We start from the raw sequence: 25,424 nt of genomic DNA, 5'->3' as shown, positions 1-25,424 counted from the left end.
AGAAGCTGCAGCAGGTTTAGAACCTCTGCTCACTATAAAGCACCTGAGTCCCTGTCCCCTGCAAAGACTGTGAGTCACCATCTTCCACATCACCGCACACAGAGATAATGCTGCCTGCACTCGTCCAGGCCACAGTGCTAACGGAGCATCGTTGTATATCTTGCCCTCTGGTTGTTTCGGCGGCTAAACTAAACGGTGAGTGAATTTGAAATTTAGGAAAGGGGACAAACTCCTCTGATGAAAGGAGCCCGTTTACACAAACTATTTAGTCACATTTCCAAGGATCCCAATAAACCAGCGAAGAAACTGACTCGCTGTCCTGTGTCTGCTGGAACTACATGGTTGTGTCGTCTGTGTGGGAGGCTGGATAGGTGACCAAATCCAAACACACACATGTCAGCGTGCAAGGAGAGACTCAGACAACACAAGATAAGAAAGGGGGAAAATCCTGTGCAGGCCTGCAGTTCCCCCAGGCCTCTGCACCGCAAACATCAGAGCTTCTAGCCTGCAGTGCCGCCTGTGTTGTCCCCGTGAAGGAGCGTATGAATGGTGGACTCTGTCTCGTTCAGCTGCTCCCAGCACATCAGTCTGAGTCAGTAGGATCAGGCTGCACTTTGCACTGATCTCCTGTAGAAAACTGTTTCCTTTCTGTCTGCTTTCAGTTTGACACTCTCTTCATACCCATCAACACTACTCACATACTCTTTCTTCAACATCACCACAGCTTCACTTCACTCCCATCTATACCAACTTGAATCCACATCCGTTGCTCCTGACCTTGCTTTGGTCTCACACACACAACATATGGCTGTTGTCCTTCTTTCTACCATATCCCAACACTCCTGCCTCTCCGCTCGTCCCTCTTCTCTCGTCTTTCAGCAACACTGACGCTCCAGCACTGGAGCTCATCACTGTAAAACCTGAGCCTGAATACAAACAGACAGGACAGAAATAATAAAGAAACATACGTTGGCATCAATCTCTGCAGTTTCAGAAGCTCTCAAACGCTGAACGCTTGTAGCTTTATATATAAAATCCTGCTTTATTTTTCCATTTCCTGTCCTGCTAAATGGTGAACACCATCAGGTTATTGTGGTCATGATAACAAAAGGCAGCTCTGACACGCCTGATTCACTTATTATCGAGCTTCCTGTGGGAGAGGAAAACGTAAGAGAAAAAGGGTTTTAAACCAAGAATTAGGGGGCGGTTGTGTACAGCGCTGAGCTGGTTTCAGAAAACCCTTAGCCCAGACCAGGGGTGTCAAACATAAGGCCCGGGGGCCAGCATTGGCCTGGTGAAGGCTTTTCCTTTTGATAAAGATAATAATTACCTAACAGACAAAGAATTAAAGACAAGAAAGTTCCTGTTTTTCCTCTATAACTGGGTCCACGGGGAATGAACTAAATTGTGTATAAATGTATATCTAGAATTAAAGGACGGTCCGTCCAGTTACCTTTTCTGTAACTTCACACATTTATCATGTATTTCCACTGGTCAGAGCGGGCTGTGAAAAACTAGCTATAAGTTATAAATTCCCTTAAATAATTAACGAGTGCGTTACATGAACTTTGTGTTAAAATGACACTTCAGTTTTAGGAGCTGTGTTACTTTTAAAAACACTTCCAGGATTCGTGCAAACAAAGCTCACAGCTCCGTGACTCGTGGTTTTGCACACAGATCAGTAATCATCTACATCACAGCGTGTGAGGCTGACCACATGTGCCACTGTTATAACCTGTTACATCTGTATGTGATGGTGACGGCTGTAAAAGCGTTTGAACTTGTGACCACAGTGAAACACACAGCTACACACTGTGACATGTCCGTGTTGTAGTAGCTATTTATTTCGGGGTCCATATGTTCCCCCACACTGACTGAATACATACATGATTATTCATTCTTATTTTGCAACGTGACAGGAAATGTTAGAAAAATGTTCTCAAATTCCACAGTGTCCACTGACTTTGTCTCTGCAAGGCCCACACAGGAAACCAGTCTGTGACCAGCTTAAACATTTTGCTTCATGCAGCTTGGTGAAAAACAAGTTTGGCACAGTTTAAAGATACAGATAGATATACAAGCACTGCATCATGGGACATACACACTCAACAGAGCCATGCAAAGAAAAGTTTTCTGAGGATTAGTGTCCATACAGGGAGTACAGTTAGCTTTATTCATGAAGCAGTGTTTACGTGATACTGTGTTTTTTGCAAAAGTCATCAGGCTCACCTTAAAAGATGCGCACACACACACACGCACACACACACACACGCACACACACTCACACACACACACACACACTTGCAAAAAGCTCTTCGTTTGAGTTCATCTGTGCGAGAAAAGACAAACTCCTATTGAGAAAAAAGACTTTTTGAATCATGGCGTGATCTGAGATAATGAAGGAAGCACTTTAATCTAGTCATAGTTGTAAATGCCCAGCTTGAAGGGTGCTCTTCGGTTAGCTTAATGAAGGCTGCTATTGCTAACGTCGGTCCTGGGATGGGTCCGGATGGATAGCTTCTCTCCGTGCACGTTCTCCCCACGACTGAACCAGCCGGAGGCTAAAACTGGGACGTCTCCGTGAAGGAGATCGCATCCGTCTTGTCAACCGTGAAGCCTCCGTTCACGTAGGACTTCTTCTCACACTCCTCGTCATCCAAAGCGGCTTCCAGGGCAAAAGGGTTGGCGACATCCATGTCTGATGTCAGGTCCATCCGTTCTAGTTCCCTCTTGGAGAGTTTCTGGACAATGCCAGCTCCGTACGCATCGCCAAGGACGTTGATCATAGTGCGGAACCGATCCCTGAAACACGACAGTCACAGTGAGTCTACAGCAGTTTCCACAAAGACAGAAGAAAGTCAGCACAAAAACACAATAGACAAAAGCTCACAGTAGCCAATCGACTGCAACGATCAGAGTGACATCACTTGCAGGTAAGCCAACAGCTGTTAAAACTATCACCATGGTGACAAGCCCAGCGTTAGGCACTCCTGCTGCTCCAATGCTGGCAACTGTGGCTGTTATACTGAAACACAAAGACACAATGTAACAATTATTCTTCATAAAGCACAAAAACATCTTCCAATCAAAAGGTGATATAAAGCCACGCCCATTCAGGGTTAAAGGGATAAAAAGAAATGATGGCTTTCTTTGCTCGTGTGCTGGGTTTGGACACACAGCGACATGAACATGAAATCTAAGCATTCTGGGTCCGTGTTTGTGAGCGAAGCAGGTGATGAACAGCCACACTGATAGATGCTGTGGTGAGCACAATATGAAAGCAAAGCTGCTGATTTACTGGCCAGGCTATAATCATACCTTCACCTGTGGCCATTAGTGTGAGTAATGACCAGAAGCACAAGATTATGGTGACAAGTGGCAGAAACGAGCTTCCTCTGTGTGGCCTCTAGGCTCAGCCTTAGAGTCCGGCTGATTGGTCCTTCAGGAGAGGCTCAAAGTGGAGCCACTGCTCCTTCACATGATTTGGACATTGAGCAAGGCAGTCACCTAAGAGGCAGACTGGATGCCTCCTTCAAAGCAACTGATGCACAGCTGCAGTTCAAAAAGTGGGAAGAAAATGCTGCATAATTCACCTTTGTAGGAAACGTTGAGGTCAACAATCAGTAGCCTGGATTTTCTGGATTTCCTTTTTGTCTCACGAAGCTTTGAATCTGGTACATTTTTCTCCTATGAGGAGTTGGAGTGAAACCAATCCATGACACTCGTGTCCACTGTCAGTTCAATTCAACTGATGTCACACCAGAAAACTGTTGCCTCAAACCCTACAATAATTCAAAGACAGCAGATAAAAGCCCAGCAATCAGGTGATCTCCTTTGAGCCCTTTAGCGACAGTGGGAATGAAAAACTCCCTTTTAACAGGAAGAAACCTCCGGCAGGCCCAGGGAGGGGCGGGGCCATCTGCTGCGACCGGTTGGGCCTACACCTACTGCAGCATAACGAAGGGAGGATTCAGGGTCACCTGGTCCAGCCCTCCTGTAAGCATGTATAGTGTAAACAGAATCGGTCCTAGCACTGAGCCCTGTGGAACTCCATCCTTAACCTCAGCGTGTGAAGAGGACTCCATTTACATGAAAAGCAGGATATTATCGAGTCCTTTTTGAAATGCAGGTTAACCAGCAGTTTTCCTTCAGAATGCTAATGTTAAAACTATCTCTATAAAGTTGTCTTTAAAGCTACGCGAGCAGCAGTAACAGCGTCGTACCTGATGGTAACAATCTGGCCTACATCCAGAGCGTAATCATTCAGCTGGGCGATGAAGATAGCAGCCACCGCCTCGTACAGCGCTGTGCCGTCCATGTTAATGGTGGCGCCAACCGGGAGCACAAAGCGGGTGATCCTCTTGTCGATGCAGTTGTTTTCCTCAGCACATCGAAAGGTGACAGGCAGGGTTGCCGAGCTGGCAGACACAAGCAGAGGCAGTAAGTATTCTGTGGTCAGACACTATAGAGCATAGGTGTCAAACTCTGGCCCGCGGGCCAAATTTGGCCCGCAGCCTAATTACATTTGGCCCGCGAAGCCATACCAAATTACTATTAGAGCTGGCCTACTGGTATTATACAGCTAATATATATATTGTTTAGTATTAAGCTTTGCTTGTTCCATATTCAGTTTTCCAGCAAAACTTATTTGAGTCCATAAGAAAAGATTCATTCTTAAATCTGGAGGAAGATTTTTTTTTCAATAAATATTAAAGTTAGCCCGCAACTTTGTTCCAGTTTTGAATTTTGGCCCACTGTGTATTTGAGTTTGACACCCCTGCTATAGAGCTTTAGATTCATTAAAATAAAACATCCCTGTGCCCTGAAAACGTTTGGGAAGCTGTTTAGTCCAATCACAGAAATATGAAAGATCCGACTCTGACCTGGAGGAGATCATGAGCGCCGTCACCAGGGCCTGAGCCATTCCTAGAGTGAACGTATACGGATTCTTCCTCACAATGACGAAGAAGATGAGGGGCAGACAGACGGTGGCGTGGATAGCTAGACTGAGGGACAAAACACACAGCGTTATCGAGCCGTAAAGGGAATTACAAAAATATTAGAAGAAGAAATGTGAAGAAGACTCGCAGGACTCTGTCGGACTCAGAGTTGTTTAGTTTCACCTGTGTTTAATTATTGACACTGTTCTAAGCGAGTTGTGTTCTTTCTATCATTTGTACATTTTAACATGTAGCTTATTCTAAATATTTTACTGAAGAAATACACTTCAGTCAGTCTTTTTGTGAATTCAAAATGCTTCAGTGGGCTGAATGATGAGGGAAGTAGCTGCAGGTGGCTCTTTGAAGTCTCCACAGTCATAATTCAATTTAATTCAACTTTGTCATCTTGTCATTTCAAGACGCTTTCTAATATGTAATGATGTAGTCAGAGAGCCCCGGTGAGTAGGTTGGATGCCTCAGGGCCACTTCCAATTTCCTTTGGCTGCTCCGCTCACACAGTGGCTCAGCTATGCTCCAATCACATGCGAGGATATAGGATAATATCATTGTGTGAAAAACAGAGAGGGTGATGGACGCGACAGTCAAGTGGAGCGTGCGTCTGTCCTCTCAGTGAGTGAGACAGTAACAGCGGTGAGGAGGGCTGTGCGAGTGCAAAAACACAAATATGCCTGAGACCCGTAAACGAAGCAGCATCTGGCTGCAGTTTAAAGACTTTTTGGTCTCGGTCTCGATACCCTCTGGTCTTGGTGTTGTCTCGGTCTTGACTACAAGTCTACAGATGAGCCAACGAGCATACAGGAGAGCTGAACTGAATCTGTATGAGCATGAAGACGTAACGCTACGACTCTCCCATTTGTCTTTGACCAGGATGTGTCCGTTCTCCCAGAGTCTCCCAGCATCACATCTTTGAGATCTCATCTTGTTATCCCCACAGCCCGCTACACTCTGGGAGGTCAGGCTGACCTGTGGCTCCTAGAATTCCTGAATGGGAGCCGGAGCGTTGAACTGTGGGGACCAGCTGCTCGTTGACTTCTGGAGACAGACGCTCGCTCTGCTTTCATGATTTTTGCTCAAAGGGTTTCTGGTTAAAAGAGCCGAGGTTCTGTCTTTAGTATCACATGGCTGTCACAGAGTGCTTTGAAATGAACTCTGTTATCTTTACATAAACCTGTGCTAAACTGCTCCGACAGGTTTAGCTTCAACCATAACTGACGTAATGTGATCTGAGTACAGCGTGAACATTATTCACACGCGTAATTATTCTCTGCAGACATGCTTCTATCAGCTACAAGCCCCGAGTGCTACTCCTCTTTATAAGTGATGCATTTCCTTCATACTGGAACATAATCTTGTGATATTTCATTTTTGCCCAATGTGCACACTGCACCTCTCACAGACTCGATATCATGCTGTGACTGATACACACTCACAGCACGCTGATGAAGGCTTTGAATGAAGGAATACAGTTCAAATGCTCATTTTGACACAAATAAACAGGCAGGTAGAGGACTGTCCCAGCCCCACTGTCAGTCTGCCCCCACTGGCCGTGACACTGTCCCAGCCTCACGGTTCCACACGGTGACGAGTTTTCTTCTGCTGCATTTGGAGCCACAGGATGAACCTTGTGGGTTAACTGAGAGGATGTTTTATGTTACAGTCGTTAATTGTGCCTCGTACATTTAGAGGCGTGAGTGAAGCTTTCATTACTGCATTCTTGCAGGTTGAGCAGTTTTAAATGTCCTTCGCCCTTATCAGTGCTCACACAGAGCTCAGCTTTTATCGTACACAGGAGGGGGAATCGGTCCAAATGTCAGCCATAAAGCCCGGAGTGTGGAACGGCCGGATGGAGAGTAATGGGAAAGCTTACCCGCTCAGCACCGTCACCATATAAAGACCCATCTTCCTGAAGATCTCCCAGTCTTCTACCTCGATGATCTTTGCAGCAATAAGAAACAGGATCCCTACGGGCATGTAGCTGAAAAGACAAAGGTGCTTCAGTTCCATGATGAACACATCCTCCTCAGACACGCGGCAATAACAAAGGTGACCTGCAGGTAGAAGTTAATGATTTGAAAATGATGGAGTTCCTACTGAAATGTAGTTAATCTAGCAGGTTTACACAAACAACGAATGCTACACGTTTCAGTCAGAGTGCATCATGTCAAACCCCTGCAACACTGAGCTGGTCAGTTAGCAGCACAGGGGGTCGGCTTCATAACGTTCAGCCTTTTTCAGCTTTATTGACAGATACAGAGAAGAAACGACAGCAGAGAGAGGGAGAGAGGGAGGGGGGAGAGAGGGAGGGGGGAGAGAGGCAGGGGGGAGATCAGCCGTGGATCAGCCTCGAACCTGATGAAATGAACAACACAGGAGGGGCCAAACAAGCCAACACTACAGAGGTGTTTGTAACATTGTCCTCGTCTCCTCTGTTTTTGCACCTTTTTCACTGGTTTGGTGTCACTATGAGGACAAGGTCCAACTATCACTGCCGTTACCAGAAGGTTTACTGCGTCTCCCAGCACAGTGAGCATGCAGGAGATTCAGGACACAGTCGCTGCAGACGGTCCTTCAGACATCAGCGGGACTGGCATCTGCTCCTTTGTGCAAGCAGGACCAGGAGGAGCACTGACAGAGCCCTAAAGAGTGAACTCTGTTCGGCCGCTGATGTGAACGTCTCTGACCAATCAGAAACAAACTTCATGAGAGTGGCCTATAGTAGGCCCTATGACTGTAATTTGCCATAGAGCACCAGAACTGGCAGGTCCATCAAGTTTTGGCTTCCACAGATGAGAGCAAGTTTACCTCGAGCACGTGGGACAGATGTGACAGATGTGACAGATGTGACAGATGTGTGTGGGTGTGGAGCGGCCGTGGACATTGGCGTGCTGCCTGTAATCGTTCAGCATGGCTGGTTTGGTGGGTTAATGATGGCTGAGCGACGGCCCCCCGACTGCCATCAGGTACAGGAATGAAATCCTTGGACAGCCTCGACTAACTGGGTCGGATGAAGTAATAAAATTATACAGGAACATTTACACCACCCGATCATCAGTTTTCTTAACTGCTTATCCAAAGAAAGCTTCCTCTGTGAACCTGAACCGCAAAAGTGATCAGGAACGGTGGTTTCACCGTTTCACCGTGTAGTTTTAGGGTGTAGTTTACACACCGGTTTACAAACTGGTGTAGTTTACATACCACATAATTATCTGGACCAGTTTCATTGTTGCTTCATTTAAGGCATCAAAAAAGTCCAGCAGGATCCGACCCTTTTCTCCCATCTTCCCAATGACGAGGCCGAACGCAACACAGAACACGATGAGCCCCAACACATTGATCCCATCGGAGTACGTGCCGACGATCTTGTAGTCCTTTGTGATGTTCTGCCGAGAGAAGGGAAAGACCATTCATGAAAGCTGCTTCCACAGACACACAGATCCACTCATGAGCTCTGCAAATGTCATGTCAGCACCACAGCTGCCTGAGCTCAGCCTGCTTATAACTCGTTATTGAGCCAATCCATTAAACGAGACACTGGCTGCCAGCTGCCGACACATGAGACTAATGTCACCACAGTGGAACGAGCACACCTACCTCCATCACAGTCATGATCGTGGTCGTGAGAGGGGGCACGGTGCTGCTGTTCACTGGAAGCTTTTCAGGCTCCAGTTCTTTGCGTTTTGTTTTGTACTAGAGTGGAATTGGACACAGTGTCAGAATCACACGATGACAAGCACCAGAATCGAAGGTAGGCCAGAATAACAGGATGTGTGGTCGTCTTACCTGCTGAAAACAAGCCTGCACCAGATTTTCAGGAAACATGTTTCTGTCAGTGGAAAGCACAAAGCTGCAGGTGAGCAGCAGAACGGATGCATCTCTGTGGCAACTCTGAAGTTAAATATCTAGCAAAACATACTTTTCATGAATGCAGCTATCAAACAAAGACCATGCCTCAAATATAAACTCTCATAGTGTGCATTAAAGATCTTTTTTAAGTCCATGCTTTTCTTCTTGCACGACTCTGTCATAGTTGAGCCACATCAGTAACAGTAATGTCAGAACTTCAACTTCAACTTACCAAGCATGTCAAAGACAGGGCAGCGTAGCGCTGCAGTGACTCGTCCTACATGTTTACCTGAGATGTAACCTGACACCAATAAAGGATGCTAGTACGACGCTACCCGAACCAACTAAACAGTGTTTGTTGGGATATTGTATGATGAAAGTTTCCGTTTCAGGCCATCTAAGAAAGATGCAACTCTTTTCTTCCATCCTGATATTCCCGAAACATTTCCACTAGAAACTCACCTGAGCAGGTCCAACAGTGTGTCGACTGTGGTGACATTAGGAGGAGTCCCAGCTCTGTCGATGTGCTCAGCTGTCTGAGACACGCCCGGTTTGATGGTCATCACTAGAATAATTCCTGTCAACAAAGATGCCACTTAGTAGCTATATTTATATAAAAACATCAACCATTCGTTTTATACGCTGCATATAAAATGAATTATTAATTCAAATGGGACTCACCAAGAACAACTGCAATGATAGTTGTTGAGAAGTAATAAACGACAGCTCGCAGACCGATCTTTCCTGACACCTCGGAGTCTAAGGCTGCAACACCTGTTGGTAAGAAACACATTCAGTGTATTTAAAACACAGGCTCAGCCCACACATCAGGGTCCAGGCTGATCCAGGTAGCTGCAGGGTGAACTCGGGGGTACTACAAAGCTGGTTCGGTTCTTACCAGGATGAATCACAGTGAGTGACTAAGACAAAGGCCTTTGCTTAGGCAGAGGTTGTCCTTCTCTCCTGGATCGGCTGCAGCTTTCTTTAGTAGCCGTCCCAGCTGTGACAAACGTCCAGCTGTGACAAACGTCCAGCTGTGATAACCACATTTACTCAGGGCCTTCCTGATGTTCTTCTGCCTCCCTGGCTGCTGTGTCAGTGGGGATGGTGTTCGCTCTGTGTGGTAGCGTCCTGATGACGCCCAGTTTGTGCTCCGGAGGATGATGAGAGTCAAACCTTAGATACTGATCCAAATTTGTTGGCTCTTGATAAATATTGACTTTTTATGTCGCCCATCCCTGATGAAACTTTTAGTCTAAGAAAGCAGTTATTTTTATATCCTCCCTGATGAACTTCACGTGTTTGTTAACCCTTGTGTGGTGTTCATATTTTTGTTACTCAGCCAGTGTTCATGGGTCTGGTGGACCCGCTAGAGTTTTGGCTTTCCAAATTAACTCTATCAAACAATTTTATGTTAAATTACTCAACAGATGTTTACTTCATCCCAATTACAAGACATATGAACAGCAAACATGGTTAATTTTTTCCCTTTACCTTTGTTAGATCACATTTATGAATTAATGTGCTTCTCGTTTTTTTTTATAAAATGTTATAAAAAAATAAATCAGTTATAATCAAGTGAAGTGAGTGGAAAGACACAACACATTTACACGTGAAGCAATATGTTTCACAACTAAATGATATCAGCTGCACATCAATGGTGACATTAGGCCCAGGGTTGTAAAACAGGGGGAGGTGGTGCACACACTTATCCCACACTGTCCTGATGGCAGCTAGCTTGCCTCTCTGCCGTTGAGCTGGTCTGTCATCTCGGTTATCAAAACGGATAATCCTGGAAATTTTGTTGAAGTTTTCCAGAGACATTGATGCACGGAAAGGTTCGTGCCGGTTTCTGCATCCCACAAGATTCTGTGGATTCCCCTTTGGACCTCAAAACTCCTGCAAGGATAAGAACCCCAAAGTAGGCCTGTAGATCAATTTGGTCCATCTCCTTCCACCTCTCTCCAAAAACACACCTTCATTCTAGATTACTGCAAACTAGAGATGGACCGATCCGATATTACGTATCGGTATCGGTCTGCAAATCGGTATCATGCTTGATCGTGCTGCAATCGGTATCGGTCTGTAAACCAGACCAGAATCATTTTCTGGATGGAATCTGGGATGAAAAGCTCAATGAAGACTTGATGTCCTGCACATGAGTAACTTCAGCCCTGTTGGCCCTGGCTTATCACAGTAACAGCTCTGCAGGGTGGCTCATTTCTTGGGCAAGAAGACCATTCAATTTCACCAGTTATTGACATCCATATTTCTTCACTTGCTGTCTGGTGGGCTTGTTCTGGTCCTGGAGCTGGCTGCAGATGGGGTGCTCGTCTTCGTTTTGTTACTAAACGGTGCTCAACCTCATCCTCTTCTTCAAAGTCACTGTCAGACTCTGAATTTTCAGAAATGTGAAATATTCTGAAACCTCTTTGTCAACATCATCATCCAAAGCTCCTCTCTCTTCCAAAATCAATTGGATGGCCCTCGCAGCAGATAATCTTTTGCCATCTTGATCAGTTGTGATAAAGAACCACACTGGTAAATTCCTTTTTATAGTATTATGCCCCTAATTTGCAGGTGGGACAGGGTATGAGAAAATAAAATTTGGATCCCTCAAGAAAGAGGGTAAAATGTGCAGGAATGTAAGAGCAGACGGTGTTGATAGTTGAATTTTCAACAATGTTGCAACTTTGTGCTCGAGCAGGAGGGGAAGAAAACACTATCAGCAGCACCAGAAAGGAGGAAGACAGAGTGTGGGAACACAGGACCTGCACTTTCAACACTTTTATTAGACCTGGGTCCAGTGGACCCGAACACCTTGTATGTAATGTAAATGCGTGGGGGGAGGTACAGTATGAGGTCACTGAAAATTAGTCCGGATTTATGTTCTTCACAGAAAATAAGCCAAAGCCAATGAATTTCAGGTTGAAAAAATAATTAATTGTTTCATTTTTCTTTTGAGAAAAACTGAAAACGGGTCTCACAGACCCGAACACCATACAAGGGTTAATGTGATCAGTGAATTGCAGTGCACCCTGAGCCTACACAGCCATAAACATGCTGACATCTGATTTTCACCCAGGTGTTCTCTACATCAGCTTTCTGCTGTTCCATGATTGGACAACAGATCTTTTTCAGTTCCTCCAGTAAAAACTGGCCACAGCTGATGAAGCTGGGAACCCACGTTCTTTCTGTAGGACTGACCCTGTATGTGAAGACACAGTTCAAACACACTTGGTCGGTGCTGAGAGCGGTCCTGCTGCTGAGGTTGGGCTCATCCTGCCATCTCTTACCAACTACCTCCAACACTTCTTTTTTGTCTTTACACATTTGAGTTATTTAAACAGTGATTGTTAAGATAACATAGAAAAATGTTTCAGAGGACCTGACTGGTCTGACAGGTGCATTAAATTCCACAGAGCAATAGAGTTTCGTAGATTTTATTCTGTCGGCAAACTGTTTTTAGATTTGATCCATTTTGGATTGTTGGGAGTCATTTCATCTCAACACCTTCTGTAGTTGTAAACATTCGATCACGTACAATTTGTTATTTTACATGTTTTATCCTTCCAAACATTCGCCCAAAACCTCGTCTTCTGTGACTGCTTTCAGGTGTGCTCCCTGGTGTTTCCCATGTTCCCGTCATCTTGCTCATAGTCTTGGCCTCCCCACACTTCTCTGTCATCTCATACCGTTTGGAATCTGTTTCCTTTCAGTTATTTGGTTTGATATGTGTTTCAGGTCAGCAGAGCAAACACTTCTCCATCACAGCAGCTGCCCAGCGGTCAGGCCTCACTACAGCAGCAGCAGCTGGGTGAGTGCAGCTCTGGTTGGTAGAAAGGCAGTCAGACGGTCCAAACCTGCCTTGTTGACTGAACCGGAGTCATTTCTCACTGCTTGCACATGAGCGACAGTCAGAGGGTCTGATCTCCATCTTCACAGCTGCTCACCTGCTGAGCCTTCAGGTTCTGCATCCTCCATCTGCTGCTCTTAGCAGGATCCAAACGTGGCACCTGGACACCTTCATGGCCCCTTAGATTCTCCGTCTCTGCTGAGCCCACACAGCCACCCGACCACCCTGAACTGTTGCCTTTCTGCAGGTTCCTGGGCAGAACCCCGGAGCTGTCCCTGATGTTTGGAAATGTTTTGTTCCCTAGTTTTCTGCACCCAGGCTCCTCCCCCCGCCCTGGTCATGAGACAAGAAACATCGAGGAAACAAATGAAACTCTACAATTAGAACTAAATTACAACCAACTCTGACCAACTCTCCATCACAGAACGAGGGGGAGAAACCAGACAGACATGCTGGGAAACAGGAAACTGGGGACAAAAGACTTCACAGGGAGGACACACAACCAGGACATACTGGGGAGGACACACAATCAGGACACGAAAGGGACCAGAGCAAATGAAACTCAGAACAAGAACAACAAGCGATGACACTAAGAGGCACAAGAACACTAAACAATGACAACATAACAACAATAAACGAGGTCCAAAAACCAGACCAGCAGGTACCCGAACACCAACCCTGTCAGTGACATCTATTAACTTACAAAGTCCAAAAGAAGGTACACAGGCGACAAACCTCGGGAGAAATGCAAGAGGCAAATCTAGAAACAACAACAGGCAGCTCAGTAACTAATGAACAGTGGATATTTGAAGATGCAAAGTGTGATCGTCATAAGCAGCTGTGCTCAGCTGAAATCACTGTTTCAGAGGCAAAACCAATCGAACAGAGCTGAGAAATATTTTGTCTTCATTCATTTCACGTCTGAGCGACAAGACGGAGCTATTTACTTATCCACTGCAGCAGGGAGCCGTGATATGACGAACACAGAGAGAGATCAGTCAGAGGACTCGTTCTGCTACAGTCAGCAGGGTTTCTGACTGAGGAGACTGTCTTAACCTTTTTACTACAAGTGGAAAATCCAATTCAGTTTTATTTACATGTCAAATCGCAGCCACAGTCACCTCAGGGTGCTTGTACTGTAAGTAAAGGCACTGCAATAATACAGAGGCATGGGCAGCACTTTGGTGACAGTGGGAAGGAAAAACTCCCCTTTAACAGGAAGAAACCTCCAGCAGAACCAGGCTCAGGGAGGGGCGGGGCCTCTGCTGTGATTGGTGGGGGTTAGGGGAGGGGGACAGGACAAAGACATGCTGTGAAAGAGAGCCAAAATGAATAATAACCAATGATTAAATGCAGAGTGGTGTATAAACACAGTGAAGGCATCATGTCCCCAGCAGCCTACACCAGCGTCACCTGATCCTGCCCCAACTATAACCTTTATCCAAACAGAGGGCGTGTCTCCCAGCTGAGCTTTGAAGTACTTGTTTGATTATTGCCACCGTACACGTCTGAGGTACGTCCCCCTTAATACAGACAGGCTGATCAATGTAAAACAGTTATTGATGGTAAGCCTTTGGAGGAAGTGATTACTGAAGTTACCTTGGAAACAGGAGTCAAACCCCCACATTACAGTCAGCAGTAGCACTGCAGTGACAGACGTCCTGTCAGAGGCTACCGGTGCGGTTATGACACTCAGTTAGCTGAGGGCAACTGCTCTTTAAGACTGTGATAACAGGAAGGTGGGCCTGTAGCTCTGAGAGCCAAGTCATGGCTGTTTAAGTCTCCTCAAAGGCCTGTGAGGAGTAACAGAGTTAGCTCGATCATAATTAAGACTGAAGCATTAATTAATGGCAGGACTTCTTTGAGTGTGTGAAGATGCAACAGGATTCATGATAATCAGCCTTTATAGGAACAGAGCAATACACACACGAGGGAACAGAGGAGGGAGACACAGCTGAACCCAATTAAACATGACAAGACAGGGAGGAAGCAAACGAATACAAGACATGGACCTTCAAAGTAAAACAGGAAACACAGAACACAGAGAACACCGAGCACAAGGACCAAAACCTGAGAACTAGGAATGCAAAACAGAAGCACGACACTAGCAGTGAAACCAAAGATGAACACAAAGATCAATGATATAAAACACTGGGTCACCCACCCAGGACTGTGACACAATGAATCAACCAGCAGATTGTAGACACCACCTGCGCTTCAACCTAAGACACAGCAGACTTGTTCCCACAGTCAGAGGACAGAGCAGAGTTTGTTATGAAGAGCACAGAGCCAACCTCTAGTGAAAGGATAGGACAGGTGTTTCACTATAGATGCAGACTGAGCTCAGACTCAGGAACTCTCCCACCCTCCTAGTTTAGAAGAAGCTTCTACGTTTGAGGCTCAGCCCGTTACAGGACAGGACAGACAACCTTACAAATTCTATACATGGCAAATGAAAACTTATCATTTCAAGTTGATTTCCAGACACAGACAAGAACAGGAAGACACCACAGTCATGAGCAGCATGAAAAGATGGACTGGGTTTCTCCACAACAGCTGCCCACAGTGATCTTATCACAGCCTGAAGGTTTCAGCCACCCTCCAGTCTGACCTCATAATACAGGAAACGCAGGCTCCTCTCGACAACAGCACCCCACAGACAACTACACAACAACAAAGTCATCAGTTACCGCCCTACGGGACACCGTCTGTACCCCGGGGGTGCTGCTTCCACAAAGAAGCAGCCCCACTCAGACCCACTGTCAGCAGCACCATCCAGCTGTCCCTGTGGGGAACACGCTCACATCAAAAACTCCACCCACTTCACCAACAAGCTCCAGAAACACCGGATCCAGATGAAACCACCGACAACCGAGACAGTCAGAAAACAACTACAGCAGGACGGTTACCGAGGAAACAGAAGCAGCTTTACCCCGATTGGATCTGGAGGATGCCAGCGTTTGAAAGAGGACTGAAAGTATCCAAATACTTTACTAATCCCTGAGGAAATGATCTACAGCTGCTCCTTCCGAGCTTCTTAGATATGGCTCAGCAAGCTGCGTATAACACAGCCCAGCAGACACTCTATGCTGCACTTCAGACATGTTTTACTTTTATTCCTTCATCTGCAGACGGTTTGAGGGTTCTGGTTAAACCTTCCTGATGAACTCTGATCTGTGAACATGACCTGCTCCTTAACAGGTTAGTAAGAAGGGAACCAGCTTTGTAGTACAGAAGGGTTAACCTCAGAGTTACCTGGATGGGACGAACTGCACCGGCAGGCCTCTGTTACCTGTTATCATGCTTGAAATGATCAGAGGAAGAATGACCAGCTTCAGCATTCGCATCAGGATCTCTCCTGGGAAGCCAAAGTACTGCTTGTAGAGATGCGACAGGGATGCGTACTCTCTGACCACAACACCCAGACTGATCCCTGCAAGAGCCAGAGACACGGTAAACTCCACTTCACCTGAAAGAAAACTTTCCAAAGAGCACCAAGCACTGAACAAACACTCGTGCTGGTTTACATGTGTGACATGAAACAGGCCAGACAAGCACATCCAATCAGGACATTTCAGCTGATGCTTTGTCATCTAAACGGATACAGAATTGCAACGACTTTCATCATCGTGTGCGTCAAATCCTTCACACGGGAAACAGGGTGCGTAGTTTGTCCCGACCCTGACAATGGGCTTCCCGGTTTTTACGTTTAATTTGCTTTAACGTTTAATTCTTCGTCCTCTTTCAGGGCTCAAAGATGTGTGTGAATACTGCCAGCTCTGTCTGCGCCCCAGATGCTCCACCTGTGGCTTTACAAAGACCTCCACCTTCTTCCAGACGGCCTTAGTCAAAAGTATCGCCCTTCACTTTGTCATCGGTCTGTATCGTGGCCCTGCCTACACGTCCTATTCTGGTGTTGTGCCTGAAAGTGATTTCTGGCATTTAAACTGTTGTAAAGACTTGTTGGCCTAAAACCTGTCAAACTTATTTCTCATGAACATTTCTATCACAAGCTGCAGTCGCATGTTGGTGAAGTGACTCTTTTAAACCTGTCCAGTCCTTCTGGACTTACCTGGTCTCACCTCGTGTGTTATATTCCTACCTGTGATCAAACCTCTCTGTAACACATCTGCCTTTAAGTCCCGTCCTGTGTTCGAGTCCATCTTGAGATAAGCCTTGAAGCAGAGTGACATCTTAGCTCCCATACAGGAGCTGTTGTGAGTCCAAAGGGACACCTAATAACATCTTAGTATCTGTGTTTCCTGGTTGGGAATCCAGCTGCTGCAGACGGATGATTATACTGTTTATTTTATTTGGATGTTCATGTTGCCTCATATATCTGCTAGTTGCTGTGTGGCTGTGTTAACAAAGGCTCAGCTGTCGTCTCCCTCTGCCTGAACACAACCCTCAGACGGCGCAGTGCACACTTAAAGCTCTAAGGTGTAATTAATGACACAGGAAATGTGTTTAATATTAGCTAACACATGCACATTTGATCTGAAGTGGGTCAGCAGGCTGATATGAAGCAAAGCGCTCATTCCACGGTGCACAGTGCTGCCTCAGCGTGGACAGCCTCCACAGCCGCTGTGTCACCTCAGTCTGGTCACGTTTGACGGAGACACAGACAGATGGATGTCCCCACAGTGAAGCATCCTCCAGTCTGGACATCAAATGAAAACGCATGCACCCCCTGCTGAGCCAAACCAGCGAATGCACAACAGCGTTGGAGTAACGAGCAAATAGAAAACAATAACCGGACGGCAGTCAGCAGAAGCTTGCACGTACCGAGCACCACCGATACAATCGTAGACATCAGGAGCCAGTTCCTCTTCAGCACGGCTTTGATGTTCAGCACCCGCCGCTGCTTGTTGCCCATCATATCCATGCTGCTGCTTTGTGTTTGATTGTTCTGGAAGAAACACCGATGCTCGGCTGCAGACACAAACCACTCCTCTAAATGTCAGCTGGAGGAATAGCAGGACGGACGCGCAGCTGAAGGATGCAGCCGTCAGACGCTGCTGATGCTGTGAGAGAGGGTGGTGTGATACAGGCGGAGAGGGGGTACGCGCTCTCCCTCCATCACCCTTCCCCCATTTGTTCTTCTTTTCACGCGAGTGCCGGCTAGATTAAAGCCCCTAATGTGGACACGGTGCACCCAGAGCAGGGATTTTACTGCACAGCTGCAGAGAGATGTTTAAAAACACTCTGCAGGAGGCTTGGCTGTGGCGGGTAATTATTAGTTACACGGCACAGACGCCCCCAGCTTAAACATGTAAATTACAAATACACGGCTGATCACAAACACGGACACAGATGTGACGCTTCATGTTCAGCGCCACCTTCCGTCGGTGCGGAACCTGGCGTCACGTGATTGAGTGGTTAGTTTACGTTTGTTAACTAGTCACGGGGTCATAACTCAGAGCCCACGAGGACTGTGGGGGAGCCTGTCCTGTCAGGAACTCTCGTTTCTGCATCCTCGCTGTCTTTACGTACATCAGGCCTCAGCAGGGGCGGGGCCTTGTTTTGTGTTGTCAGGGGCAACACACACGTGATCAAAACACAAACGTGACCCCCGTAAACAGAGTTTACGTCTTTATATTTCCGAGTTATCGATTCCGTCACTAGTGAGCGAACGAGCTACTGCACGGCTGTTAGCCAACCACGTGACGTCAGGTCCGCGCAGACGCCAGATGTTGTTCAACCTTTAAGCACGTATTTGTTTAACCCGGGTTAACATGGCTGGTTCGGGTTAGGGGCAGATGTTCACAGACAGTTGCATCCGTGTGCGTTGCTGAGAGCAGGGCTCCGTGACGTAAACGGTCATTTTGCGAAGAACAACCCTCAGTGTGCGCTGATGTGTCACGTGTCTGCGGCCTGTTGTGACTCTACTAACGGCTCAGTCTCCTTCACCTACGGGCCTGGAAAGACACCGGCATCTTACAACTTTGTTTTAAAACAAACAGCAAACAGTTTCATAAGTCTTTGATCATACTCAGAGACAGCTGCTCTGCTTTTGCTTCTCACTCTTTATGATTGATCTTTCATGTGATAGCAGCACGTTTACACACAGCACATCAAACAAAGTGTTAACCATTCCTCGCCGTCAGTCCCCTGACCAGGGCCGAAGTTTGTCCTTCTTCGGGGTTAACTCCCTTCACTTTTGTGGAGTAGTGAGGCAGACAGAAATCAGCCGAGGCACCGGAGAGCACTGAAGAGACGAGGCTTTAATAACAGTACTGCACACTTCGGAAACACACTGCCATCTACTGTCACCAACTCACTCAGTTCATATTCACACTCTCAGCCACTTTAACAGGCTCAAGTGTTTTTGAGCAGGTGTGTATATATCTATATCTATATTGTAAGGAAGTGGACTCCCTTATCATTTGTATTATAACAGCACTTTAGGAGCATCCTGGCACTTTATTAAAAGCACTTTAACTAGCACTTTGTTTAGCGTCACACTTTAAGCTTAGAGTTGCACATCAATAACATTTGCACACAAGATGATTAATTGTTGTGGTTTAAAATGTTTGTATATATTTATTTAGTAAAATGGTTTAGTCCAGGGGTGTCGAACTCCAGATGTGTCCTTGATCCATCACAGCTGATTTAAAAGCCTAAATGACCTCCTCAACATGTCTTGGAGTTCTCCAGAGGTAATGGTAATGAGCTCATCATTGAAAATACAGGGTGACGTCACAGAATAGATGTGGTAAACTGAAAAGAGAGGGCGGAGCCTGTAATCTCATATAGGCAAGGCAAAACGCCTTTAGAAGAGCATATATAGCTATGAACAGAAGTTCAAACCCTTCAACAAAGTGACTGTAAATTCTCAACTAAGAAATACAAATTCAAACATAAAGATAACACAGCCACGAGTCATCTGATAAATGCCACAGCAAACACTGTGAGGCTGAACGTTCCTGAACGTTACAAAAACTACATTACTAAAGAACAGTGGCAGAAATTTCAGGCAGCTCACCCAGATCTATACCCTCTATAGATTCAATATGCACACACACCTGTTCTCTGCTAGCCATCGGGGCGGGGGGGCTGGGAGGAGATGTTGGCTGTCCGATTGGCCTCCCTGCTGCTGCGGACCCTGGGACGGTCTGCTTGCCTCCACCCCGGGGGGAAGGGTAACATCTCTTGGGTCTGGGTGCTGTTTCCCCCTCTGGGGGCGAGGGTACCTGGACCCGGGGTATAGAGTATGTTTGGGGAGTGTGATTGTGTGTACATGTCCATTTATGTCAATCCTTACGTTGGGTGAGTGCTGAGTGTTTGTATATGTGTGCATGAGGGTGGGAACGCATGTTTGTGTCTGTGTGTGCCTGTTTGTCTGTGTCTGTATGTCAGGTCGGGTCTTAGACTCCACCTCTCTGGGAACTCCCAGGCCCTCCAAGGCCTGTCTCCCCTCACCACACTCCCTGCTGGTGACTGATGCCCTCAGGGGTCGGTGCGTTGGTGGTTCTTGGTGTCCAGGGCTGGGCGCTCAGGTATTTACCAGCTCACTCCCGGTGGCTACCTGGCGGGGCCTGGCGCCTGTTGCTCGGTCAGGCCTCTTCCGGGGTGCAGGGGGCCCTCCAGCCTCTGGGCCTGCGGCTCGGTTCACTCTGGCACAGCTGACTGCCGGCAGAGCCGGCGGGCACGCCACTGCAGCCCCCTCTAGCTTCTGCTCAGTGGCTACTGGGTGACGCCTCGTCTGGGGATCCTCAGCCCTTCCCATGAGGGTGGCACGGATGCCCCTCTGGTGGTCCTCCTTGGGCTCTCGCACTCTGGGGCCTCTGGATGTCTGGGGCCTGGATCTCCTCCATGCCTGCTTCATGCCCTGGGGGACGGGGCTATGGCTCGCTACACCCTCTCAGACCATTACATGTGGAAACCATTTGAATACAAGCGCGCTGATCCACAGGTGTGCACACGGGTGTTCACTGCTCGTAGACTTAAATTACACCTTTCTTGGCTGCTACTTCAAAGCACATTGTGCGCTGTCGGTCCTGCGTGCTGCACAACAACATTGAATATTTAGTATTTACTGCTGTTTACACTTAGCTAGATTAATGCAATGGTGTTGTGTTTAGTATGTTGCTTTGGTTTTGTTTGTTTTTTGCTTGTTTTCTATTCTTCTTCTCTCAACAGGTGATCCAGGAGATTTTTCTTTCTCCCCCCCCTCTCTCACTGTCCCTCTCCCCTTCTGTTTTTCTTTTCCTTCCTCTTTCTCTCTCCCTTTCCTATCCCTCACTCATGTCTGTCCCGTCTGTAACAACTGAAAATAAAATATAATAAATAATAAAAACAAAGGTCGATCAAATGGACCAATACGACAATGCCACGATGATCCATTTGGCAAAGTAAATCCATTGGGTATCCTTGTTGGTCCTCAGACAACAATTCTGACGGCTAAAGAACCAAATGGGACAGGCAAAGAAAAAAACATAGATTCAATATGCAACATGTTGGACCTGTGCTCGGATTTGGCAGGTGTAGCACTGAGGCCTGCCCAGGAAACAACCCCCCATAAACCAGTGGCCCTCCCTGCTAAAACCTGTCACTGCAAGGGACATATGCCCCGAAAATATAACAACATGAGGAAATTACCTTGCTTTAACGATTGGAGCCTGATTCCCATAAATATCCACCCAAAAGCAAAAGAAGACAACAAGACTGCCTCGAGTAATCCAGACCCTGTCAGCAGTGATGACACAGCAACCTCTACAGAAGTCACAGCACAAAACATCAAAAATGGGGGATCAGTCATTGTGAACAAAGGGTTAACCAATTTAATATCTATCAACTAGAACTGCAAAAATACTGATTTTTGGTGGGAAACTGTCTGGAAGAACTTGTTATGCGGGTTGTAAAAAAGTCAGGCCAGGTTATTAGTCAGGACAGTTTCTGCCATCACCAACAACCCAAATCTGTGCTGAACTCACGATGAATCTTATAAAATCACCTTAGAGAAGTTCAAAAACTCCCACAAGGGGATTTTCAAAGCCCTCTGTAAAAGGTGGAAACATGCAAAAAGTATTCTGGAATTCATGGAATTGGATTGTCCAGACCACAGCATCACAATCGTAACATTTTCATAGACGAGGCAGCCAAACCATCTAAAAAGTCCCATACCTTGTTTTTTCGCATTTACAGGCCGAATGTTCACCAGGAAACGAAATAAGGTTTCTGTAATGTAGGGAGATCTTGATATAGACTCAAAACATGTTTATAAAACTAATTAGAGACTTTAAATTGGCTGGTTAGAAATCATAATAGCTCTTTAATCGAGTCATTTCTGAAAACCATGACAGGTTGCAGCAGATGGCCCCGCCCCTCCCTGGTTCTGCTGAAGGTTTGTTCCTGTCAAAAGAGAGTTTTTCCTTCCCACTGTCGCCATGTGCTCGCTCAGAGGGGTTCGTCTGTTGGGTTTTCTTTTAATACTGAGGCAACAAACTCACAGTAATACATAAAGTTGTTACCTTACAGTATGAAGCGCCTTAAAAAGACCATCATTTCATTTCCTTTGGCGTGATACAGTTTGAAGTGAATTGAACTACCAACATAACTGATTCAGCACTTCAAGTTAAAATCAATAGAAAAAGGAAGATTTTTCGCCTGATTTCTGTTCGTTTTTATTTCTTGTGTGTTGAATTTGTGCTATTTAACCTACTTCCTGTTTCCTGCTAACGTGTAACCTTTTTTGAACTCTTTAAACACACTAAACATGGCAGAATACATACACAGATACATTTAATAAAGGAGAATGTGACAGTTTGTTTCAAAACACACTCTCATTTATGTGTTAATGTTTTTTAAAAAAAGAGGGAAAAGAAACGAGCCATGTCATGTTTGGGCTGTGTGCAGGCAGGAGAAAAACGCAAAAACAAAACTCACCACACAGGAATTAAACTCAAAAAGCTGCTTTATTGCAGAACGGCACAAAAACATCAAACTAAACTGGGACACAGGGAAACACAGCCATGAGGGAGACTACGACACTGACAAAGAGAAACACAGGGCTTAAATACAGGGATGAGACACAGAAGGAGAGCACAGCTGGGCGTGATCAGGCTGGACGAGACGAGGGAAGCAAAACTAGACTGAACTACCTTCAAAGTAAAACAGGAAACACACTGACTGAACTCTAGACATGCAAACTGAGCAGCAACTGGGGAGACAGAACATAGGAAGCTGAAACATGGGACAGAAAGGCGCAGTAGACACAGCATGGAACACAGGGAAGCCACATTATAAAACCTAAGAACTAAACCTGTGATAACCAGAACTGAAACCACAGGGAAATAACAAACACAGTACAAAGGACTCAAAACATAAACCATCAGAAAGACCCAGAACTGTGAGAAGCCAGCAGAGTTTATTACTGTTATCAGACAAGAATATAACCAATTTTTAAATGTTTATATAAGAAATGTTGTCATTTGACAAGGTGATTAAGTTAAATGTTTTGGGTTTACTCAGCTTTAAACGAGACAATTTCCTCAAATTAAGATGTGATAAAGATAAATGCTAAACATCGACATGGAAGAGAAGGATACAGGATGCAGCTCCTTTGGAACTTCACAGCCACCTTAATAAGGCTGCTGCCCCTCACTGGCCCACAGGACACTGATCCATGTCTCAGCCTTGGCTCTTTCTCACTCCCCCTGAAGGGGTCAGGGAATGTTCAGGGTCGCTCAGAAGGATGCAGGAGATGTCTCCTGTGATGTCTCCTGTGATGTCTCCTGTGGGGAAGCTGTGGGGATGGAGCAGAAGAGGTAGGCAGAAGGTGGAGGGGGCAGAGCCACAGAAATAGTGGAGGTGGAGGGTGCAGCAGCAACTCCAGGAGTGTAAAGATCACCCAAGTGCAGAGAACAACAAGCAAAAAGGCCAGAGCACAAGGTGGAACTCAACACTTACATATACAAACAGTTAAACATGTACAGTAACATATGCATCACTTATAACACTGATTAAAGTGAGTCAGAACTGATTCATACTCACATTCATACTCTGATGCGTTCATGTGTGAATGTGTGTGAATGTAGATTAGTTTGCACTTGGGTTTAGAAGTGCTTGTATGAGTGGGTGTGATTGGGTGAATGAGGCATGTTGCATAGAGCGCTTTGAGTAAAAAGCGCTGTACAAGAATCAGTCCATTTACCATTTTAACTAGAAGAGCATCTTTTGGTGCAGATGCCCATAAACTGTGCTGGGGGTAACATTTTTTCAAATGGTGATCATTTCAAGTGCAAAGTTCGTCAGCACAGTGGCACAGTGGTTAGCACTGTTGCTGCACAGCAAGCAGGTCCTGAGTTCAATTCCACCATCAGGCCAGAGCCTGTCTGCGTGGAGTTTGCATGTTCTCCTCATGTTTGCGTGGGTTCCTTCTGGGTACTCCAGAGACATGCAGTTTGTAGGGATGGGTTAATTGATTGTGTGTGAATGGTTGTCTGTCTCTGTGTGTTAGTGACACACTAGCAACCTTTCCAGGGTGTACCTTGCCTCTCGCTCTATGACAGCTGGGATAGGCTCCAGCGCCTTGAAAAGGATAAGTGGAAGCAAATGGATGAAGTTTCTCTCAGAGCAACAAATACTGGCAAGTATTTGTGTTTTTGTACAGACTTTTAATCTGATTTAGTTCTGAGCTCAGATAAAATAATTATTGTGGGTGATTTTAACATCCATGTAGATGCTAAAAATGACAGCCTCAACATGGCATTTAATCTGTTATTAGACTCAATTGGCTTCTCTCAAAATGTAAAAGAACCCACCCACCACTTTAATCACACTCTAGATCTTGTTTTAACATATGCATAGAAACTGAACATTTAACAGTGTTTCCTGAAAACCCTCTCCTGTCTGATCATTTCCTGATAACATTTACATTTACAATAATTGATTACACAGCGGTAAAGAGTAGACTTTATCAAAGTAGATGTCTTTCTGAAAGCGCTGTAGCTAAGTTTAAGAATATAATCCACCCACTGTTATCATCTCCAATGCCCTGTACCAACACAGAGCAGAGCAGCTATCTGAACGCTACCCCAACAGAGGTCGATTGTCTTCTTCTTCTTCACACACTGAGGTTAATTATGGAGTTCCACAGGGTTCAGTGCTAGGACCAATTCTGTTTACATTATACATGCTTCCCTTAGGCAGCATCATTAAAAGACATAGCATACATTTTCACTGCTATGCAGATGACACCCAGCTCTATCTGTCCATGAAGCCAGATAACACACACCAATTAGTTAAACTGCAGGAATGTCTTAAAGACATAAAGACCTGGATGGCCGCTAACTTTCTGCTTCTTAATTCAGATAAAACTGAGGTTATTGTACTCGGCCCTGAAAATCTTAGAAATATGGTCTCTAACCAGATTCTTACTCTGGATGGCATTACCTTGGCCTCCAGTAACGCGGTGAGGAACCTTGGAGTCATGTTTGACCAGGACATGTCCTTCAACGCACATATTAAACAAATAGGTAAGACTGCTTTCTTCCATTTGTGCAACATCTCTAAAGTTAGAAATATCCTGTCTCAGAGTGACGCTGAAAAACTAGTTCATGCATTTATTACTTCCAGGCTGGACTACTGTAATTCATTATTATCAGGATGTCCTAAAAACTCGCTGAAAAGCCTTCAGCTGATCCAAAATGCTGCAGCAAGAGTCCTGAGAGGGACTAGAAAGAGAGAGCAGATTTCTCCTGTTTTGGCTTCCTGTTAAATCCAGAATTCAAAATCCTGCTCCTCACATACAAGGTCTTAAA

At 45.8% G+C, this 25,424-nt stretch overlaps 2 protein-coding genes across 2 annotated transcripts in view; both read right to left on the bottom strand.

The window, feature by feature from the left end:
• The window catches only part of LOC113015885 (NACHT, LRR and PYD domains-containing protein 3-like), a 525,401-nt gene that overhangs the window by 202,783 nt on the left and 297,194 nt on the right, over positions 1-25,424 (bottom strand). The window lies entirely within an intron of this gene.
• slc1a1 (solute carrier family 1 member 1) lies at positions 1,823-18,197 on the bottom strand. Its single transcript, XM_026158473.1, has 12 exons — positions 17,446-18,197; positions 15,953-16,093; positions 9,486-9,578; positions 9,267-9,381; positions 8,742-8,784; positions 8,553-8,648; positions 8,157-8,341; positions 6,829-6,936; positions 4,884-5,006; positions 4,224-4,418; positions 2,891-3,025; positions 1,823-2,802 (listed from the first exon to the last, which is right to left on the bottom strand). Exons 1-12 carry the CDS (start codon positions 17,543-17,545, stop codon positions 2,562-2,564), a joined length of 1,575 nt encoding a protein of 524 aa, XP_026014258.1. The 5' UTR covers positions 17,546-18,197; the 3' UTR covers positions 1,823-2,561.

Source organism: Astatotilapia calliptera, chromosome 3 (genome assembly GCF_900246225.1).
Source record: "Astatotilapia calliptera chromosome 3, fAstCal1.2, whole genome shotgun sequence".
Taxonomy (NCBI): Eukaryota; Metazoa; Chordata; class Actinopteri; order Cichliformes; family Cichlidae; genus Astatotilapia; species Astatotilapia calliptera.
This window is presented reverse-complemented; position numbering and strand designations above follow the sequence as displayed.